This window comes from Cupressus sempervirens, chromosome 3, assembly GCF_028749045.1.
Source record: "Cupressus sempervirens isolate cs-2001-9-10 chromosome 3, ASM2874904v1, whole genome shotgun sequence".
In the NCBI taxonomy this organism is placed as follows: Eukaryota; Viridiplantae; Streptophyta; class Pinopsida; order Cupressales; family Cupressaceae; genus Cupressus; species Cupressus sempervirens.
Genome location: NC_143120.1, coordinates 547,126,114 through 547,140,560, shown reverse-complemented (window position 1 = coordinate 547,140,560; position 14,447 = coordinate 547,126,114). Strand labels below are relative to the sequence as shown.

At 34.4% G+C, this 14,447-nt stretch overlaps 1 protein-coding gene across 1 annotated transcript in view; it reads right to left on the bottom strand.

The window, feature by feature from the left end:
* LOC149567584 (lipase class 3 family protein) overlaps positions 1 to 14,447 on the bottom strand; it is a 270,367-nt gene that overhangs the window by 194,023 nt on the left and 61,897 nt on the right. The window contains exon 2 of the mRNA XM_089820827.1: positions 3,447 to 3,556. Within this exon, the coding sequence (XP_089676953.1) occupies positions 3,447 to 3,556 (110 nt within the window). The remainder of the gene's footprint in view (positions 1 to 3,446; positions 3,557 to 14,447) is intronic.

Genomic DNA, 14,447 nt, shown 5'->3' with positions numbered 1-14,447 from the left:
TTTTGAGGTGGGCAGTTGCAGGTTTTTTGGCACGTGATAGTAGTAGGTTTCAAAAGATGGATGAATACTGGGTTTCTTGATATAGATGGGCATTTTGTAAATACTTTTTAATTATTATAAACAAGAGCTCTTTGAGAGCTGGAGTCCCTGCCTCTAGAGAAACAAATTAGATGTAATATTTGTTAAAATGATGGTTTCGAAAAGAGAAGTTATAAATTTTAGCAAATTTAATTTAGATTTTTAGTTAACATTTTAAATTTTAGTTTTATAGAATAATGTGGTGACTAGCCATTGTTTAAAAATATACAACATAATGTAATGCATTGTAAAATCACAAGATTTGAATGAATAGAGTTTTAAGTAAGAAATTTAAGATTTTTAGAATTTTATTGCATAAGTTAAATTTGGAGATTAATTGTTTTTAATTTTTTTAATTAATATATAATAAAGTTTATATATATAAAACAATACAACTCTTAATAGCAATAATATATTTTAATAAAAAATTAAATTTAGTAATTATTGATTTATATAAAACTAATTTTTAAAATAATATAAAATATATTATAATTTTTAAATACTATATTCAAAACTAAAAATTGTGATATTAATATTGATAAGACATTATTTTTGTTGTGGAAGATAAAAACATGACTTTTTAATAAATCTAATGAACTTGTGACAAATATAAAAAATAAAGTTGTAATTATTTTATAAATCTAATCAACTTGTGACAAATATGCAAAAGATAAAGTTGTAATTAATAAATCTAATCAACTTGTGACAAATATCCAAAAGATAAAGTTGTAATTATTTTATAAATCTAATCAACTTGTGACAAATATGCAAAAGATAAAATTGTAATTAATAAATCTAATGAACTTGTGACAAATATCCAAAAGATAAAGTTGTAATTATTTTATAAATCTAATGAACTTGTGACAAATATCCAAAAGATAAAGTTGTAATTATTTTATAAATCTAATGAACTTGTGACAAATATGCAAAAGATAAAGTTGTAATTAATAATGAACTTGTCACAAATATGGAAAAGATAAGAGATGTAATTAATGAATTCATTAATGCATGTTAGAAAATATTGTATTTTTTGAAATGAAAAAATAAAATAAACCCCACCAAAAATGTAATGGACCAATTAGAAAATGGTAATAAATCAATATAAAATAATTTTAAAATAGAAAGTTTGTTGAACTTTAGAAATAACTTTAAAAATTATAGTAATTGTTCTCCAAAAAATTAATTGAGGGGGGTTAAAAAAAACATTAGTACCCTGCCTATAGATAGGCAGGGACTAATAAAATAAACTAATACCAATCAAAAAAATACTTCAATTGACAAACTGTCCCATTAAAGAGGATAGAATGTAATACATAATAAGGGATGCAAGTAGCACATAAGCTCCATTCAAGTAGAGTAGCCCTAGGTGGGGCCAAGAGGAATGGTGGGTGTCATTCCATGCTCTTGATCTTGATGGAAAGGAGTAATTTTTTAAGTGCCTTATATGTATTTCCAAGGGACTCATAATGACAATAGTTTGTTAGGGAAAGTAATATTGAATCCCCACATGCAAATTATGTAAAATACACTAATGATTAGAATTCTGTATGTAGCATTGCAGATTATACGTTTCATCTTTCACAATGACAACTAACCTGGCTACATGCTCTCAATCTAAAAAATATGAAGTTGGCAATTTACATTCCCAAATATACTTCATACCTTATTCAGGGATTCTAGGGCAAAAAAGAGCAAAGTCTCAATAAGGGAGATTATAGTCCATGACCTTTGTGTCTGTGTTCTTGTGTCTGCATTTGTATCTCTCTGTATCTGTATGTGTCTGTGCCCATCTGTCAATAAATTTGTTCATGTTTTCTCTGTGTACATGCATCTATGTTGTGTATCTGTTGTGCAAATTTCCTTTCATGTGTCTTTGTCAATGTGTGTCTTTCTGTGTGAGGGGGGGAAACTCAAAATGCATAAAACAATATAGCTGTAACCTTTAAACTGCCAAGCTATAATATACTTAGGTTATATCTCAGGCACAACCTGTAATTTAGGACGAATTAATAAAAACAAAAATACTTTTATAAAAATTTAAGGCAACCTGATATAAATAAAATTGATGATAGTTATTCAGGTTAAGGGGCTTTCTAATGAATGGTTCATAAGGCACAACACTTGGTGTAGGTTTTGCAAATGGGGTTGCAGGCAGTGTGGGTTTAACCATGAAAAAAACTCTGCAGTTAAGCATGCTCAAGCTAGATTAGTACTAGGGAGTAGTATTGGGTTGGAAGTCCGAATTCCTTGTACTTCACCTCTGTTAGGATCACCTAGATCCAATGAGTGCTAAGTGTTCCATTCATTCTCATGAGAGATGGGTTCATGTGAACCACTACTCATGAAACATGGGTCAATGAGTTTGACTCCAAAAAACTTCACAGTTGAATCCTGATAGCAACATCACAAGGTATTCAGGTTGTGAAACAATTTGTGCTATTTCAAATGATTAAACATTCAGTTCAATTATTAATGTCTCTAATAGACAACTGCCTTATTCATCTCTCAATAGCAAATGAGTCTGATAAAAGATTAATCAATACTTGGGATGATGGAAGATCAAACTGTGTTCCATATGAATCTACTCCAAAAACCAATACTAAATCTACAGATAGCATCAATGTGCAAATAAACATTAAAAGAACTATTCCATGTCACATGTAAGGATGTGAAAAAAACATGAAATCATAGGTTTTCTCTCTTAATGACAATGTTCAGTGATACAATTCTAAAGATCCATCTTATTAAAATGATAAAAAATTGTCTCGGTTTGTCTACTTCGAAACTGAATGGAATATATTCATAGCAGCTTCTTATGGATATATGAAGATCCATAGACATGTTCACAATGAATCGCCATTGGTTTCTGTTTTCTTAACTGGCAGTCAAAGTCTCCACAAAAATCAACTTCTTCTACACAACTCTACCCACAAAAACAATCAAAGCAGTGAACTTTCATTTTATTTTTTAATCATTAAGCATAAAATATGAAATGAACATATTCTTCATTGCAAAAACATACTTCTGCAAAACAAAACAAGAGCAATAGCTCCCAATTATGGTTCAATGTTTTCCATTTGGCTAAAAATGTACTTTACTAGGTCAAAAACAGCATATATATTATGGTTTCTCGTTTCAACTTAAACAATCATGCACAGCTAAAAATAAATGAGGGGAAGTCCTGTAATTAATGCATTTTTGTTTCATCTTCATAGCTAAGACACTAAAGGCACTAAACATGCACAAGCCATTTTATGAAAAAATCGTCAAGTGTGTAAAGAAGAAATACTGCAACTCATTTAAAAAATTCTAAATAATGATGATGCCTACACCAACAAACATGAAGTTTGAATGATAAAAGTAAGAACCTGTGAGGCACGTGATCTAAAGAAGGTTGAACATATTCCAAAGATATGACTTGGCCACCAAAATCTGCCTTGAACTTATTAACAGCCCGGATGACCTCTGATGCAGGTTTCTGTTATATGAAACATTTAGAAAGAGATTAAAAACAATGACCTTAGAAAGTTTTTATATTCTTCACTTCATATGGTTAACCTAAATGCGTTGGAACCACAATTTCATATTATCAGAAAGTAAATTTCCATCAGTAATTTAAATCTGAAACAAATGTTCAGAATCTAGAAATGGACAGTACATGCAACTGAAGAAAATTAGTATACAAAAATTTGAGACTTCTGAGACCTCCTAGAACACAAACAAGGAAAATGTGACACAGCTTTCCTAGCCTGGTTTCCACTTACCAGAATTTGGCACTGGAAAGACAAAACACTGTCATAAAATATGCAAAACTATAATTTCCATCTCAATGCAAACTAGAATGTTACTGTTAAGGTTAAGATTTGCAATCTTGCTTTGAATCCCTGCATGCAGGAACAATTCAGTTGAATGTCAATACCGAATGATTAAAGATCAAAGTTCAACAAACTACAGTAACACTCAGCAAACAAGCAGAAATTTGTGTCAGAGCGACTCCTAAACAAAATCAAATGCAAGAGGGACACTAGCAAGAAAATAAAGCATGCATTAAAAAATTGACCGATGGCACTAAAGAGTACCAAAGAAAAGAAAAATAGTTTTTGACTAACAGTATGGTATGCATTCAAGGTCTAGGGAAGTACAGGATACAGATAAAATATGGAATGAAAACCCCAAAAACTTGAGTACACATATACATGGGAACTATAATATACAAACACATACAGTGAAATAACACTCAAAACATAATAATTTATAACTAATGGTGTAAATCGTGGATAAAGAGGTGTGCTTAAATGGAAAAACAATAGGCTTTTCAAAATGGAGATCCAAGTTCACGTCCACCAAAACTATATCCGAGTGCCAGATCAAATGATCCAGCAGTATCCCCACGGTTAATAGGCCCATATTGAAAGTGTAAACCCCATGGAGGGCATGTTGGCAATCATATGGAATGTGAATTCTAAAATTAAACCCTCGCTAAATAATCAAATGTAAAGTGTAACTTATGACTTTGATCATAGAAGTGTTAGAAAAATAATATTAATGCAAATTCCAAATGTATGAATATCTTATACATCATCCTCACTAATTGAAGCAAGAAAAATAACAGTCCTCCCTGGATTTTAAATCCTAAAGGTAAACAGACATTGAAGCATCATCTCATCCAACCAACTCACACTTTTTAGGATGTGTTTGCATGAGTACGTGTATGCCAAGTGCCAGCATCTCTGTCCAGAGATCCCAGGTACAGCAGAATGGTTTTGAAAACAGAAGATAAGTGCCTGTTGTCTCCAATGAAACAAAACTCCTTGTGCACAAGCTTACATCTGTAATTTTTTGGTTTGTTTATCTTTGCCTTGGGAGTTCTTCTTAAATGAGGTCACTTTTCTCAATTTTCTGAACCGCGTTATGGAGCATATTTAAACAAGACCAAATATGAGATGAGTAAGCTAACTGGAGCATGCAGAAAGATAAAATCACCAATCAATAAGTAGGTAGCTGCCATATCAGAAGAACTTAGAGATAATTTTTTAGGTAAGCTGTAAAAACCCTCAGGGCATACTAAGGACAACCCAGAACTATCTGCTTCACCATAAGTATCATCACTAAAATCAGCATCTCCATCAATGAAGAGATCATGGTCAAGTCTCTGAATTACTTCACTTGATTTATCTCTACCCACATGACAATGTGAGGATGTATAACTGCAGCCATAAACATCAGAATTCTCATGGTTAACCTCTTGCTGGTCCTTCAAGTTTTCTTCAACATAATGAGTTATATAGATAAGGTGGAGTGTATAAATTGTGCTCTCCTGCACTATCGTCAAGGGTGTGAATCCCTTCTATTATTTGTATGATCTCCTTAGCCTTAGGTTCTTGACCATCATCTTGGTGAGTGACTATTCTAGAAATCTGATTTTCAGCCTGATGTAATGAATATCGCATCATGCTAAGTTGAAGACATAACTCATCTATCTCCTCTTTATCTTCAGCATGTTTGATAGCTATATCCCTATCCTTTAGCAACTTCAAGTAATCTGATTTCATTCTTTCCAATTTAAGAGTGTGAAGATTTCCGCTATTGATTCCATTCATTATTCCCTTTTCTTTTTTAATATTATTAACTTCCCATAAGGTTTCTTCAGTGCTTTTATGGGTGTTATCAAAATGCACTAAGGCTGAAATAACCATATTATTTGATACTTTTAACTTATCCTCCAAACTATATTCTCCAAAATCATCAAACTAAAATGGAATTTCTGATTGATCCTTCAAATCAGCCCCTATATTAACAGCATCTTGCTCTAGATTTTGAATACTAGATTCAATTTCAGCTGTAACATTTTCAGAGCTTCCTTCTATCATCATTTGCATTGTCTCATCAACTATTATGCCATTGTTTTCAAATAGTCCATCTTCATGAAGAGGTGCCTTTTCATTTTTAGACATATCACGTAGACAGAAATTCTCATGAAAGTGTCTGTCAATAACCACTTCCAAATCGCCAAATAAAATGCTAGAACAATCCTTACCATTAATCATAGAGGAACACCTCTCACAGTCTTCTTCATGTTGAAGTTGGACTAACGAGTCGTTAACTTCCTCAATGCTGATCCGTGCTTCTTGAGTTGACTCTTCTTCCTTGTCACCCTCACAATGTGATCAAGTGATCAGTTATGATTGCAAGTAAAAAAACCTACTCTTTCCTCATTTGGTTCTTGCTCATTTTTTGAGATTCTACACCTGTAATTCCCTTGCCTTTGGTTCTTGTTTAGCCTGTTGTTGTTTGTACTTCACAATTTTTGGCTCACGTTGTTTGAGCACCCTATTGACCAGCTTATAAGCACTTTGTGAAGCCTCTTGTTTTCTATTTGAAATTGCTAATAACATTTGAAGTAGTGGCTAGAAATGAACATCACTCTCATTAATTGTCATAACCACAATGTCTTTCATGGCTGCAACATTTGCATTGTGTTCTTCCCTGATTGTGCCTAGTAGATTTTGAAACATGGTATGTATTAAATCATACAATCCCATCAAGCATAAGATTGCATTATCTGATCTCTGCAAATGACTTGAGGATGGCAGCTCTTCTAGCAAATTCACAGCTACTACAGTGATCAAGATGTTCAAAACTATCAACAAGTCGAATTACCTCCTTCATGATGACTTCTTCATAGGGCTCTTGCGGTCCAAAATTCTTATGAACTCCATCAGACAAGAAGTAACTAGAAGTCATGTCTCGTTATCTGAATGCTTCAACCATTTGTGTTGACTCAACCCTGTCACTGTAGGAACAAAAGCTTTCTGTAAGGAATTAGGGGGTGATTGCTCTACCATGGCCAAGTATCCTTCCAATTCAAACAATGTGCCAAGAACTTTCTCCCTGCTTATTAATTCCAACCCAAGTCTGCTACCAATCTCATAGAGAATTTTGGCCAATGCTAATGTGTCTTTTGATGCCATTTAAAACTGATAACTCTGTACTTGCACTAAATCTGCTTAACAAAAGCCACAATGTAGGGAGTCAAAATTTAATAAGACAGATTGCAAGCAAGTGCTGAATGGTTTCATCCTGAGCTTGTTTAATGTGTGTCAGCTTGGGCACTGAATTCGTTTCTATAACATATTGCAGAACATAAATGAATATCACTCACAGCTATATGATTGTACAATAGATTAAAATATTATTTTCAGTAGTGACCAGTACCATACTACAGATGACCCAAGCTTAATATACCGATGGTTGTTCGTGATAGATATGTGCAATAAATGGACATCTTTGTTTATTTCCTATTTTGAATGGTAAAACTAGGCTGAGCGTGGCACTCTAAAATCACATTCTAATATGCAACTATTTTCCTGAACACTGTTGTAGTTGTTTACATTAATGTTTGAGCTGTTAAATATTAGGAAAGTAAGGCTTTTGTGAATTCTCAATGAATGAGCAACCACAGATTGCTACGGGAATAGATCATCTGCCACAACGCTCCAAACAATCTAACTTTCCACAACACACAAATTAAGGAGCCAGAGCTTATTAGCAGTCTCTTAGTTTCCCCTTAATGTCCGCAGCACTTTCCAACACTATTGAATACTATTACAATATTTGCATCTAACATTAGGTGCAAAGAGTCCTTGTCGTGAGTGGAAGAAAGTGGAGTCTTTACTTCTCTATGACAACACTAAATTCACAAAACCTCTGTTACGTCAAAATTAATAATTTGAACTTCCAACCTTGTTCAATAATATTTAGGAAGGAATCGGGATTCCATCCACTAAAGTGTCTTCATGTCCTTGCTAATCACACACGATATATAAAATGCAACCAAACAGGGAGAAATCTTTCCGTCATTTCCTAAACATGAAGTTCGACTCTGACATGGCCTACATATTTTGTTGTTATCTTGGAGTAAGAAATTCGATGGACCTTTTTACCAAATATTGAATGCTTGCGTATAGTGCATGCTTGCCCTGTGTCACTGGGTTCTTAATATAAATTCATCCTGTAATTCTATTTGAATGGCCATGTATGCCAAGTGTCGTCCCACCACACAAACGCAAGATCCTTTTCTAATATTATGACTTCTTCAATAGGGTCGAGATGTACAATGTAATATGCACACTAACAATCCCATCACTCAATCATTACTTCCAAATTCAAAGAAGTTGTAGGCGAGTATCGACGTAATGTCCCCTAATTCGAAGACCAAATTCAATAGTAAATATTAAATAAGTATTAGAACAATTAGTGAATAAATAAATAAACAAAATATATTATTAATATAATAAATAAATAATAAGATATAATCAATTATGAATATAATAGTATATATTAGTAATAAATGTATAATAAAAATATATAAATATCATAATATATAATGTCAATATTCATATTGATATTATTAAGAGATTATCATATCATATAGAACAAATATTTTATATATAAAGACAAGATCAATTCCTTTTGAGCCAACAACCCTCTATGAAAGAACCCAACCTCTGAGCCAATGCATTATAAAGGAATGTTTGAATTCGTAGATGGAAAGGGGGGATTTTCAGATATAAAAATGGAAAAGTATATTCTCGAGAAGATTATCGGTGATTTAGTAAGATTTGCACCATTTTGAATGAGCTAATAATAGGAGTTGCAGATCGCACAACAGAGATAAGGGAGTACGAATGAAGCAGACAATATTAAGGATTAGGATATGATATACAAACAAAATTATGAGACATAAATACATATTTCAGATATGAAATGGGAATATCACATGAAGACTATGGGACAAAAGATTAGTCTCAGTAGATGAAGGGAAGAACAGAGAATGATATCGGAAGATGAAAGGGGATATCCATCCAATGGTTAGCAGAATCATCGTATGTGAGTATGGCATTATTATAAGGAAATAAAACCTTGACACATCAATAGAAATGACACTCCCCAGTCCAACATGGTTTGGAACTCAAGTAATATACGAAAGATAGACAAGTTCATCACACTGTAGACTCATGCGACGTCCATTCACAAGATTAACACTCAGTATCTCAATGGGCATTAACAGGATTAGACATCAACATATACCTATCAAACGTTATGAGATATCTCCTCTTGCTGGAAAAATATCTGATAAAGTCAACATCGATTCAAACCATGGAAGTGTTAGAGATTCGTTGGCTGGACTTGGATCAAGTAAAAAGGAAAATGAGAGAGACAAACTCAATAGTGATGGTAGCAGATAGATACAAAATTACTTAGTGACAACAAAGAGGAGAACCTACAAAAATACATGTTGGAGAAGACACAATAGTGATGAATTCCCTTACATCAAATATGGGCCATAGAAAATAGAACGCAAGGATATATTTCAATAAAATGCACATGATAATGGGTATGCACTCAATTCTAGAGAAGTTGAATATTAGAATGAAGGGAAGAAATTAGAATGGGAGCACCCTAGTCACCAAAACAATAGCAAACAACTAGAAAAGAATATTGAATCAGATACACTATGTGGATATCAAAGGCATCAGATATAAATCTATAGATTGTAGAAGTAACCCACTATGAATAAGTTATCTCGATTACATAAATAGAGAGATGTCACTCAAGGATTGTAGTATGAACATTAAATAAATAATGAGCATTAGAGGAGAAATGATTATAGGAGAACTTTAGTCTTTATAAATCCATCACTGTAATCTGAAACAAGTTCAATCACAGAGACTAGAAACCATCTATATGTAAGATGTGAGGATATATTTATTAGAATTGTTCCTTGTCAGACATAACTTACACATGACATTGAGATAGCCAATTTTTACACAAAGATATTTTTGTGATACCTATCTATCATTTCTATTGAATACCTATGATAACCACAAATAAAGGAGTGAATCGAGAATCACAGAGATTGGAAACCATCTATATGTAAGATGTGAGGATATATTTATTAGAATTGTTCCTTGTCAGACATAACTTACACATGACATTGAGATAGCCAATTTTTACACAAAGATATTTTTGTGATACCTATCTATCATTTCTATTGAATACCTATGATAACCCCAAATAAAGGAGTGAATAGAGAGAAATTCTTGTAAGTTAATAAATTAGGGGAAAAATTGTATATCAACTTGGCTACGGACATTACAATCGATGATGCCCTTAACGCCTGAAGAATCTTTTGCACTATACATCTTCCCAAGAAATATTAGAAACTCAAAAAGTGTTGCTCTTTTTTTTCAATAATCTTCCCAAAATCTATTCAAAAAGCATAGTGAAAAAATGTGCCAATGTGTCAACACCAAGCTAGAATGATGTTATTCTCAAAAACCATTCAAAGCAACATCACCTTTGCATAGTTGGGTTCTAATAACCATGTCATTGCTCTGTGTTCAAAAATGTTATACCTTCTTGCAAGAGAACCAAGCCTCACGCTGAACTATCTTTCCAGAATTTTGTACGTTTACAGCAATGTCTAATGGTTCAATGCTCGGACACTTAACTTTCAACCTCCATGCAATTCTTGTCAATCGTTATATTTCAATGTGGTCCTGTAGATTTCGGCTCAAAAAAAATCACCTGTCAAATGCTGACTCACTCCTCCCATGGCCAATTAAGTCGGACATATTTCTCCACGGAGATATCAATGTCATTTATATTTTCAGGAATAATCAGGTTAGTGCAAGCTCATTGAGGAGTTCATCTTAAAGCTAGTTATTGTGCGTGTTGGATTGAAAACTTAGTGTAAAATGTTTCTTAGCGACAAGAAGTTGATCATATAGGACATGGAGAATGGGAAGTGCAAACTCTTACCCGCAGAGACTCTTAACTTATGAAGGGACATATCTATTCACTTGGTCGAATTCATTCTTCCCTCAGTTCATTAGCAACTCCTTTATTGTGAATCGTGATACACATGCAGAGTAGACAACTAAGCCTGTAGCTTTTGCAAATTCCTTTCTGAGATAATCATCAACACGACAAATTGCTCTTTAATGTTTATGAACACCCAAACACCATGTAAAACTATTTGTGACACACATATATGTATATCTACCATTCGCAACACCCAAACAGTTCTCCTTGTTACAATAATGACTCTCTGTTAGTAATGGATAGAAACTGTGCATGAATCTTCATGACATGTTCATTACCCTCACTAGAATAGTATGAAGCTTCAAGTGGAGTAAAGAGGTGCGCAAGTGGGATACCAATTCATAAGCCATGATTTTCTATTTTCAGAAGTTGTTTCACACAAATTCTTGTCTTCGCTAATTCTCTGCAAACAACCTCGTGCGCAGAACTACTTACCAATTGCAGACAATACAAATAATTCTTGTGGTGTGCTTCACACAATTACTAGTTTGAGCCTTCTGCTGAAAAATTTCTTCTTGGACCTTGGAACCACCAATACTTTGACACACTTCTCATGACAAGGATAAAAAAATTCAGATCTTTTAAATATGTCGCCCAAATTATATCTTAAGATATAAGGTTAATAACACTCCTGAAATATATTTACCAGGGCCACACACCAAAATATGTTTCTGAACCAACTCTGATAAAATCTCCTAATAAATAATTTCCAGCCCTGTCAATGATGAAATCTTTATGGTAAATATGTTCTAATTTAACTCCACAGGATGGCAAAATACACTGCTATGATACCACTGTAATATCCTAGTAGGATACTATCTCTAGATTTTCTCACAAACTATTTTCAGAATATAACAGATAAATTATGCAATATAACCCAGCAACATCAACCAGCAAATGAACCAGTATGCTCAATAAAACACTCAATCTTAAAACTTCAAATATATTGTATTATAAACCAGCAACATAATAACATGCATAAAGTCCAATCTTACAAACAGCAACAACACTCAAAATGGAAACATATGAAAATAACCTGTAAACAGAGCGTGAACTCTGCCTTGAATCCACTGCACTGATCATCCGGGGCTACGTCCGATCCACCAAACATGGTCTGAAGGCTTGCATCCCCAGGTCTGAAATGGAAGATATAAACTCTCCCAATGTTTCAACAAGAGAAACCCAAATTCTCCAACCAAAAGATTAATCCAAGCATGCCCAAAATGAGTCTCCCTTCTTTTAATGCATTAAGTTGTGACTCTTTAGTTTCCACTTCTTTGTCTTTCGTCGTCTTCTTTTTGTCTCAGCTACTAACCCCCTTATAATATTAAATTGACCCATTTTATAAATTGTTTTAAGCTCTCACAAGCCCAATTTAATATTATATGAATTTAACTTCAAAACTCTTAATGTCCCAAAAGGGGACATTACATTCCGCCCCTAGCAAATGAGAAACTCTCCCAACCTCAATCAAGTCCAAGATCAAAAGAAAGACAAGGATAAGATACTTGATCTAAAGCACAAGTTTGACAAGAATATTGATGGGGACACAACCCAAGAACAGAATGGACACAACAGAAAAGGGAAATTGTATTAACTGAAAAATAAGCTAGTACATTCAGTACAGAGAAAATAAACTTCAAAACATGCCCTAAGGCTTACAATAGCATAAATGTGGAGATAATTTCTCCTTTCAGTACCTCCTCTCAAACTCCACTCCGAACTGCCTTTTACAATGCCAGGAATCTCCTTAAATAGACCCCGGAGGGTTAAGGACAAGGAGTATATTCTAGAAAGTGCTAGTAGGCATCCACTGACCAAATAGAAGGCTCCAGAAGCTGCGTTAGAAGTCGGCGCAAATCTAGAAGAATCCAAAAACGGTAACCGAACATCCAGGAGGCATACCTTTTGAACCTTAGCTCCGATTGACGAACCGTTTACATTTTCGAAAAGCTCTCAAAGCGCCCTATAGCCCTATGGACCAGCTTCGCTCGTTCCCCATTTTTCGGCCCTTTTCGAGGTCATTTAATGCCCCTAACCTGACTTTGGAGCATTCTTAGGAGGTCTCCACAACCCGAAAAACTGCAATAACTTTCAAACCGTGGGGCCTTTTGACTTGATTCTTTTTCTGGAATCCTCTAAATTACAATTACATTCATCTAGCCAATTTACACCTCCTAGTTCACCAAAATGATGGCTCAATTACATACTCCTATTTTTTCAGGATTTACACGAACACTGATAGTGGAACTGTGAGAGTTCGAACCTTTATTTGACCCAAATGGGTATCCAAAAATGAAAACACATGAAACAGAAACTAAGTCTAAGTATATTTTTTTGGGTGACATAGGATTGCCCTTATACCTCTGGATGCTCCTGCATCAGACACCCAGGGTAGATTGAAAAGTGACCCTGTCACTTTATGAATGGTAGAGGAAATCCCAAATGGGAAACCTCAGCTGCTGAAATCCAAGTTGAGTCCTCGATCGGTCGTCCTTTCCATTTTACCAAATACTCTTCATACTGCCTGTTTCTGGTACTCCTATCCACACGATGATCTAGGATGTCTTCTATCTCCTCCTTCTTAGAAGTAGGAATCGGACATGGCTCTAACACTAGCTCCTCATCTGCACCATCATCATGATACTCTGTTAAATCTGCAATGTTAAAAATGGGAGAAATGTGAATACCATCTGGCAGCTCCACCTCATATGCATTTCCTGAGTCATGTTTCTTCAAAACTTTGCCGGGGCCAAATTTCTTCATTTTCAAGTTATTGTAAGTACCGACTGGAAATCTTTCTTTTCGTAAGTGCACCATGACTAGATCCCCTACTTGGAATTCCTTATGTCTTCTCCTTTTTGATCAGCCCTAGCTTTATACTCTTGATTCATCTTGGTAATGTGTGCCTGAACCTCCTCATGTAGACGCTTGATATGTTCAGCAAATTCTTCCGCTTCAGCACTTGTCCTCTCCCCTTGCTCTATCTTCCTCAATTCTGGTGCAGTTCTTGGGCTATTCCCATATACAATTTGGAATGGTGATTTTCCAGTACTCCTATTTATAGAGTTATTGTAAGCAAACTCTGCTTGTGGTAGAATCAAATCCCATCCCTTGGGCTTATCCCCAACTAAACATCTCAGCAAATTGCCTAGACTTCTGTTTACCACTTCTATTTGTCCGTCAGTTTGTGGGTGATGCATGGAACTGAATTTCAAGTCTGTTCTCAACTTTTTCCACAATGTCCTCCAGAAATACCCCACAAATTTAGTATCTCTGTCAGAAACTATGCTCCTTGGAAGACCATGTAGTCTTACCACCTCTTTGAAAAACAAGTCTGCAATATGGACAGCATCATGAGTTTTGTGACATGGAATGAAATGTGCCATTTTAGAGAACCTATCAACCACCACAAATACTGAGTCATTACCCCTTTGTGTCGTTGGTAGTCCAAGAACATGTTAGGAACCTGTGTGTTCCTT